Source organism: Hevea brasiliensis, chromosome 1 (genome assembly GCF_030052815.1).
Source record: "Hevea brasiliensis isolate MT/VB/25A 57/8 chromosome 1, ASM3005281v1, whole genome shotgun sequence".
Taxonomy (NCBI): Eukaryota; Viridiplantae; Streptophyta; class Magnoliopsida; order Malpighiales; family Euphorbiaceae; genus Hevea; species Hevea brasiliensis.
Window position 1 is genome coordinate 22,465,648 of NC_079493.1, and position 9,824 is coordinate 22,475,471.

The window sequence follows — 9,824 nt, forward strand, 5'->3', positions numbered from 1 at the left end:
CCGTTCGACTACCCCATTCTGTTGGTGCGAGTGTGGACAAGTTTTCTGGTGCATTATTCCTCGGCTTTTGAACATAAACTGACAAGAGGTGTTTATGAATTCCGAGCCATTATCTGAACAAATGATTTTTACTCTCTTATGAAATTGTGTCTCTATTAAATTCAAGAACACAATAAGGTAAGAGAGAGTTTGAGTTTTATCCCTCATTAGGTAAGCCCAAGTCGATCTGCTAAAATCATCCACAATGGTTAAAATAAACCTTGCCCTAAATATTATTTGAATATGATAAGGCCCCCATAGGTCTACATGTATTAACTCAAAACACACTTTTACTAGATATTGTGCTACTGGGAAAAGGTAAACGATGTTGCTTTGATAAAGGACAGACTTCACATGGTAAAGATTCATTCACGGAAATGTTAAGAGTAGGTATTCTAAATATGGTAGACTTGGCTACATGACCCAACCGTTCATGCCACAGAGTACAAGAGTTTGTGACTGAACCATGATTATTGCAATTCAAACTAAACGGTAGAGAGGTATTAAAAGATGATGTATTCAGCTTATATAGACCTGCACATTCTTTTCCAATAGCAACAGCCTCCTTAGTCGAGTGGTCCTGCAAAGTACAATAGGAAGAGAAAAAATGAATCAAAAGGTTAGTGGTCTGTAATAGTTTGCTGACAGAGAGAAGGTTGTGTTTAAAAGAAGGCACATACAATACATCCTTGAGAATTAATTTTGGGTGGAGAAAAATAGTGCCTACACATGTGACATTCTGTTTTGTTCCATCAGGTAAAAAAACTGGTGAAAGATTTAATGGTTTGTGCGTTTGGGTAAACAAGTGTATATTTGAACAAATGTGACTGGTTGCACCTGTATCAACAATCCAGGTACTGGCATCTTCATCACCTTTGCTAAAGAAACAACAATGGAGTCCATTACCTGCAAAATTTAAATAGTTGGCAGTGTTTGTCTCCATAGTTGCCTTACCATTCATGTATTTGGCTATTTCTTGTTGGATAACAGAGGACAAATTTGTAGTCCAATCATTTGACTGTGGGGAGTTATCAACTGGGGCATCATCCATGGGGGTGTCATGAGTACGAGCTGCATAAGCTTGATTCTGTGAATTAGCTCATTTTTGCTTCAGCTCCTTCTACCAATCTGGGAAGCCATGAAGCTTAAAACAGGAATCACGCATATGACCTGGTGCTTTGTAGTGAGTACAAAATCGATCCTCCTTCTTAACAAAATCACGCTTCTTACCACCAGAACTCTGATTCCTCTATGCATTTGTTTCTTTTGCACCTTCAGCCTTATAATTTGATTCCTTAACCATCATTACTCCAGCATGATCTAATGAATCCGGTAGAGCAAGAACTTCACGTTTTTCAACACGCAGTACCATGGAATATGCCTTGTTCACAGTAGGTAACGGGTCGATCAAAAGAATTTGATTGCGAACATGGTCATACCCATCAGTCAAGCCCATGAGGAATTGAATTAATTTATCCTCATTTTTAATATCTGCAATAGTTTTGGCAGCCCCACAATTGCAAACTGGAAAGTTTCTCAAGCAAGATAATTCGTTCCAAAGCTTTTTCAGCTTTGTAAAATACACCATTACCGATCGATTCCCTTGAGTAAAAGAGCTGATTTCACGTTTGATTTGGTAGACCAATGGGCCGTTGCTCTCACCAAACCTTTGTTCAAGCTCATTCCATAGTTCACATGCCGTAGATGCATACAGAAACGCCTCCACCAGGTCTTTAGAAATAGAATTCAATATTCATGACAAAACCATACTATCAACCCTTTCCCATTTTTCAAACGATGGAGACTCAACATTAGGCATAACGCACTTCCCATTTATGAATCCCAATTTATCCTTAGCTTTGAGAGCAATTTTCATAGATCGACTCCATGATAAATAATTAAGCCCAGTAAAAAGAGCACTCACCAGTAGCATTCCTAGGCGATCAGAGCTCTGGAGGCTGCAAGGATCATTAGCAGAAACTTTATTGTTGACGGGAACTCCATCATTAGCAAAATCAGCAGTGTTGGTAGGAACCCCATCATTCTGGGTGCCGGACAGAATTTCCTCATCCATGAAGAAAAAACTCAAAGTATCTCAGGCCACAGTAATTGTGGCTCTAATACCATGCAACAAGTAAGGCAAAATAGCCAAACAGAAGAGCAAAGATAATTGAGAGAATTATATTCTCATTTCATATGTCTGATATGATATAAGAAGGCTCTATATATACAAGTGAAAAGAATAATCTAGAATATGAAAAAATAATTCTGGTGTGCTAGCTAGCTGAGCTGTACAATCTACAAGTAGCCTTTAACAGAATGCCAAGCGAGAGTAACAAACTTTTAGCGCCTTCTGTGAATAACTTTGTCATATTTTAATTCTATTTTATTTAAAATAAAATATATAAATATTAAAAATATATATATTTTTTTATATTTAATTAAATATTTATATAAACGGGTTTGATAATTGATACTCAATATATAAAATTTAAACTTGTCATGAGTATTATTCTTTAAATTCGAACTCGTCCTTTGTATATTACCTAAACTCGTCCTAAAACTAATTATATATTATTTAAATTCGCCTTATTAGAATTTGATCAAATCAAGTCTTGCACTCACAAAAATCCTACTTATTGCTATCTTTAGTTATAATAAAAAAAAATAATTAGATTAGGGTGTATAAATAGATTGCAGTATAATTTATTATTATTTTAATAATATATCAATAATTGATTAGATAGGAGATAGGACTGTAAATTTTGGTATAAGCAAGAGAAATCTCTCACACAATCAAATACTTTGCACCTGTATTTTTATCGACAAATTTGTGACTCAATGCCTGAAATATCAACCATACTTGTACTATGATAAATGTCAATAGTCGGTGATAAGCCTCCTTACTTAACATACAATAATAATCCTGATCGATCCACAGTAACTTGAACTTAATCTTCAATACTAGTATAATAGTAAGAAGGAAAATGGCAGAAGTAACTTGGAAATCACATGAACTCATAATCCCACAACTAGTAATGTATATTCAGTACAGGATTTCTTCATAATTAGAAAGTTGACAAGCAATCCTTGAACAGATTAAAATAACAACTTTTCATATTAAATGCATATGCAGTCAATTACTTCTAAAGTCACGCAACCAGATTCCTCAGAAAATGAGATGCTTCAGTCAGTATCTTCAACCACTTGAATTCTGATTACAGGACAATTTAACACCAACCCACAAGAAAGAAGAAACCTTGTTCTACCTCCTTTTATGGAAAACAGGAATTCAATCAACATTTTATCAGTGGAATTAATTTTTTACACATCTCCCTCTGCCCCATAAAGAGTTGGGATTCCTTATCATTTATACATAAAAAATAAATAAGTTATTATTACAGGTACATAAATTTAAAAAATATATATAATCGTTAGATTATATAATATAAAAAAGATAAAAATAAAATAAAATTAAAAAATTAAAAATTAATTTTTTCTTGCAACAAAAGGAATATTTAAAAGTCAGTCAAAACATAAAAAGTAAAGTACTATAAAATTAATAAAAAAAACATTTTGAGAAAAAGTTACATTTTCACTTTTCAGGAAACCATTTTCTCTCACCTCAATTCTTGGCCAATGGCCAGCGAAGCTGAGATAATGTTTGGGACGAAAGCCAACAAAAAAATTTCAACGCTCTGGATTGCTTTGCCAAGAAGTCAAGAATCCAGCGGTCATTCACGTCAAGATTTCAAGAATCCAGGCTACGGAGGGACCGGAAATATAAGATCTGGCCGGCTCATCCTAGGCAATATATGGACCGCCACAGCTTCAAATCCCGGAGGTGTCTCCACTACCCATAATCTTACTGGCAATGACATCACATCCAGCACGACAATCCCACCACTGTTGCTCCCGCCGCATACGACGCAAACTCTACCACCGCCTGCAGCAATCTGTTGTGCTCCTATAAGCCTCTCAGACTCCATTATTTTCTCCCAGTCATCCCTCTCAGGTTCATATTTTTTTAGCGCACCCTTGGCTTCATCTACCACATACATCACCTTCTCATCCATGGCTGCCACAGGACCTTTCCACCCAGCAAGCATTCCCTCTGGCATGTCCTCCCAAGTGTCCTTCTCAGTGTCATAAACTGAACCTTCTTTCGCTGCATCCCCTTTTGCATTCACCATACATAGCTTCCCTCTCCACCCTACTGCATCAATGGCGTCTCTGCTAAATCTTACATTTTTCAATCCTTTCACCTTCTCCCATTTCCAAGAGCTACCCTTGTTCCTGGTGCTCAAATAATGACTGCTCATTGCTGCCATTTTTTTGTCGTGCAAAAAGTACCATTTCTCCACCGACCTCGCCACATCGGCTGAGAAGTGAGACCCGATCCCACTCGCCACATAGATAGCACCATTTACACTTCCGGCAGCGCACCAGCGGCGCGGTGTGGAGAGTGGGGGACCAAAAGCCCATGTGCGAGAGACCGGATTGAAAATGAGAGGGCGAGAGAGGGCTGGAACAAAATTGTGAGTGGTGGCAGCAAGGAGGATGAGATGCCCAGAAACAGAGACGATTTGAATAGGTAGGTAGCGGGAAATAAAAGATGGGTGGCGGAGAAGGAGACGGAGAGGAGGGTCCTGTGGTGGCGGAGGAAGAGTCTCCCACCTGGAGGAGATAGGATCAAAGTTAAAGAACTGAACTGAATTAGAATATTGAGTATGATCTGTGTGTGTAGCGGATAGAACTGTGTAGAAAGAGAGGAAAGGAGGGAAATCAGGGGAATAGATTAGTCGTCGCCAGGAAGAGCATCCAGAGTAAAGCAAAGAAGGTTGAACAAAAGAGAGGCAAAGTTGAGCTATGTGGTCAGGCAGACCAGGGATCAGATCAGACAGCTCCTGGCGGCGGTGGTTGTGGGTTAATCTTCGGCGTTTGACGGTGTTTGTGTTGGTGGTTACAGCCGTTGTAGCCTGGATGGGATTGGCCATGGTAACTGAAGAAAGTACAATGGGGAAGGAAAGTGTATAAATATGGACATTTTTAATATTTTAGAATCTTCCTTTATTTATTTATTTATTTATTTTTGTTTTTTGCCTTAAAAGATAAGAGCCTTTCATTTATTTGACATGTAGTAGTGGGGTATTTCCCAATGAGGACCTCTTTAATAATATTAAGTGTTTTAAAAGTCATTAATTATTTTAATAATAATTAATTATTTTATTAATTATTAATTATTAAATATTAATAATTGATAATTTATTATTTATATAATTATTAATATAAAATTAGTGATAAAATTTTATTAATTTAAGTTAAAATATTTTTTAAATCTTTAAAAGTTTGAAATAATAATTTTTTTATAAATTATTTTCTCATTTTTTTAAAATTAATATATTATTTTTTATTAAAATATTAAATATTATATTAAAAATTATTGTCAAATAATATCTACCTGTCAAACTATAAATAAAAGGCAAAAGTGGGGAATTGGACATTTATATATAAACAGGTTTCACATTCCTTTTAATAATTATAATGATTTATTAATTAATTTTATGTTAATTTATCATCTCACGTAACCAGGAATAACACCAAGTAAAACATCTACTAAAATCATTATATGTGAATTTAAATTTGATTAATATTTTTAAATTTAAATTTATTTTAAATTTGATTAAAATTTATTTTTAATTATCTAAACTCAATTAAAATTTATTCTTAATTATCTGAATTCATCTCAAATTTAATTATTATTACTCAAAAAATACTCGAACATGTTTAATTTTATATATTTTAATTAATAATCTATATAAAAATGATTTTTTTGTTAATAATTTATATTTAAAAATTTATTAATTTCATAAAATATTTAATTTCTATTTTATTTAAAATAACATTTATAAAAATTTATAAGTATTATTATAAAAAATATATATTTTATATTTATTTAAGTATTTATATAAATAAGTTTAGGTAATAAATACCTAATATTTAAAATTTAAATTATCATAGAGTATTATTTTTCAAATCTGAACTCGTCAAAACCCGATTATATATTATTTAAATTTATCATATTAGAATTTAATTGTATTAGATATCTATAAAAATTCGATCTATTACCATATCTACACGTTACTTTTTTTTTATATAAAATCTCATTTTTGCCTCTAAGTTTTTTGGGTCCATGTCCAATTTTATCTATTTTTATCTTTTTAACTTAATTTATCTGCCTTTTAATTTAAACTCAAATTAATCTATTTCCTATGCAAGTAGTGCATAAAGATAAGAGCAATGAGGGAAAGAATATGAAGAATGAGGTGGTTGTTGTCTTTTGTTGATTTGGGATTTATTGATTTGGGATAAAGTGTTTGAATTATGTATAAGATTTGAATAAAATTTATTATTTTTGAATTAATTTTTAAATAAAATTAATTTTAATTTATTTTTTTTATATAATATTAAAATTTATTTTAATATTAAATCACTCATAAATATATTTATTTATAAATTTTATATTTTAAATATTTATATTTAAAAATAAAAAAATATATTATCTCACGTTAATTTTATATATATAATTAAATAAATTTTATATATTATCTCACAGTAAATGTTTGGAATATCAGGCAGGACGAGAGAAAAATCCAAGAAGATGAGACTGTGAGAGATTTAATGGGACGAAGCACGTGGACTGCAAAAATATATGAGGAACAAGATATGCATTGGGGAGACTCGGACAACCACATAGAGGTACGGTTGGAGTCTGCCAATCAAATGCAACAAGTAATCAATGGGAAAAGGCAAAGACCTGTTAGTTAATGTGAGGGGCCCATGGGCGGTTCTCATTTGAGTGTTTCCAAAATTCAGCCTTTTCCTCACACTTCTCTCTTCATTTATTATAATCTGGTTTGATTTAAAATATTTTATTAAAAACTAAATAATTTAATGTTGAAAATGTAATATAAATATATTGAGTATGTAAATTAATTTTTAAACAAAATAAATTTACTTATAAATTATTAAAATCATAATATAATTTAAAATATAATAAATTAAAAGATAAAATAGTAAATATTATATTTATAATTTAATTTAATAATTAAAGATATATTATTTAATTTAAATTTAAATTTTTACTCTCTTAATTTTTTTATTATAAAATTATATTACAATTAATTAAGAAAATAACACTTATAAAAGTTGTTATAAACTAAAATAAAATTATATAAACATCCTTCTTTTGCAATTAAACTCTAACTCTCCCTTTTTCTCCCGTTTCTTTTTTTTTTTTCTCATAATAAGTTAAATTTATGTGAGTATTTTACCTACCGAACTCTAACTTAACAAATTTAAATAGTATATAATTGGATTCAGATTTAAACAATGATATTCTTGATGAGTTTGGGTTAGACAAGTTGGATATCAGTTATCCAAATCGATTTATATATATGTGTGTATATTTTTTATAATAATATTTATAAATTTTTATATATTTTATTTTAAATAAAATATCATTTAAATATTTTATGGAAATTATTAAAATTTTAAATTATAAATTATTAATAAAAATAATTTATATATATATATTATTAATTAAAATATATAAAATTAAAACAAATTTAAATATTTTGTGAATAATCATAATCGAGTTTATACAGATTCAGATAGTTAAGAATAAATTTTAATCATTTTAAGATGAAATAAAATTTTTAAAATATTAATTAAATTTAAATTTAAATAAAATAATTTTCACAAATATCTATTTATTGCCATCCCTAGTCCCTCTCAACTCTCTCTCTCTCTCTATTATCTCACTCACCTCCCCACTTTATTTGTAGTCCACCTTCTAAATTTCTCCATCAATTAAATATCCTTTTCTTCAATTTGATTTTTCCATATATGCAATTAATTACTTTGATTTTTATAAAATAATTAATAAAGCATATTTTTTATAAAAATACTTTAAAACTAATATTTTAATTATAATCATATAAATTTCATATTTAAAAGTTATTACAATTCCAATCGATTACTAAAAATGGCAACAAAGTGAGTTGAGATACAAGACCATTTTCATTATTTTTCTCAATATGAATCTGTAACATCCTCCTTGTACGTAGTCTGTACGTTTTGTTGCTCTGGTGACCTAATATCTATCCGGACAAGTCAAGATATCTGGAACTACATTTCAGTAATAGTAAACAGGTATAAAATGATGAAAAAAATAAAAAGAAAATACAAGAAAAAGTACGAAAAAATAAAAAAGAGAAAATGACCTGAATTTGGAACCATTGAAAAGCTTAGACACAGAGGAACACTTTTCATGAAGACCATTTGACCCAATTTTTCCTTTAACCAAGTCAAACTGTTAGCACAAGTTGGGTCACCAAAATTGCTAACCCAGAAATTGACCAAAACGCTATTCCATTGGTATGCTTGACCAGTTATGGAAAATGCCATAACTTGGTTTCCAAAGCTGCAAATTGAGTGAAACTAGTGCCAACAGTTTTATAATACATAGCATAACAATTTTTATGTTTTGACTAAGCTCCAGAACCCATTGCATCCTAGAGAAAATATTAGCCAAAGTTAGGAATTGAAATTTAGAAAATGTTAAGTTGAACCCAGAATGCCATTGATACCCGTGTGTTCATTTGGCCATAACTCCCACTAAGAAATTTCATTTGAGATATGCCAATATTATCTGGAAACATGATATTTAGGGTTACAACATTGATTCAGATACCTTTGCCAAATTCTAAGTGTAAAGACCCTAAAAAGAGGGTCAAACATACTGCCCTGAAGTTTGACTATTGGCTTTATAGGATTAAGAGTCTAGGTCGATATATTGACCATAACTCACTATACCAAGTTTAAAAAATTATAAAATTGTACATGGGTGTCCCTAAGACATAGAGGAACATAACTTATGAAGGAACCTAAGTCTAAAAATGATCATAAAATTGACCTAATCCGGAATTGCAACTTTGCAAATCCAGAATTTGACCATATGAACAGTAGGCATTCAATTGGCTATATCTCACTCAGGTCCAAATGACCTGCAATTTATATCAATGGAAAACTTAGACATAGAGTTATAACTCTTATGAAGACACCAAAGCGCATAAATAACCAGAACCAAGTTAAATTGTTTGCCCAAATTAGGGTATTAAATCTGCTAGAATTGAATTTAACCTAAAAATGACCTGAATTTGCATTGAAAATGTAATTTGTCTAGTTTTAGTAAATTGACCATATATTAGTCTATACAACTCAGAATGACCTGAAATCTATGCCAAAACTTCAATAACACATAGAGTTACAAATTTGTTTCTTTGACCAGAAGCTAAAAACCAATAGAAACAGGACATTGAGCTAAATCAATCTAGCACACTAAAACTGAGAAATTGACAATAATATGCAATGAAGTCTATAAATAAATTGACAATAAATATCAACTTGTGAGAAATGTACATTATACTATATTGGCATCATATTGAAATGCAAATTGTGATATGTTGATACTAGAATCAACTTATCCATGATGTATAAAAAGGTCAACATTTTCGTTGACCAGTGAAAGGCATAATGAAGTATAAACCCTAAAAATAAAGAATTAAATATGTAATATTGTAATATGCCCTAATTTGCCTAGTTGACTAGTTTGGATAATTTGACATGTCAATAGGGTTCTGACAGCTGTATTGTAAATGGCATCATGCCATATTGTGTTTTATGGCTTATTATGCCACACTATGATTTTAATAGCCCATGGC

At 30.9% G+C, this 9,824-nt stretch overlaps 1 protein-coding gene across 1 annotated transcript; it reads right to left on the reverse strand.

Moving 5' to 3' along the window:
• Window positions 1–3,036: 3,036 nt before the first annotated feature.
• On the reverse strand, window positions 3,037–5,089 carry LOC110670952 (F-box/kelch-repeat protein SKIP25). The gene has a single exon (XM_021833280.2). It carries the CDS (start codon window positions 5,034–5,036, stop codon window positions 3,804–3,806), a length of 1,233 nt encoding a protein of 410 aa, XP_021688972.2. The 5' UTR covers window positions 5,037–5,089; the 3' UTR covers window positions 3,037–3,803.
• Window positions 5,090–9,824: the final 4,735 nt, after the last annotated feature.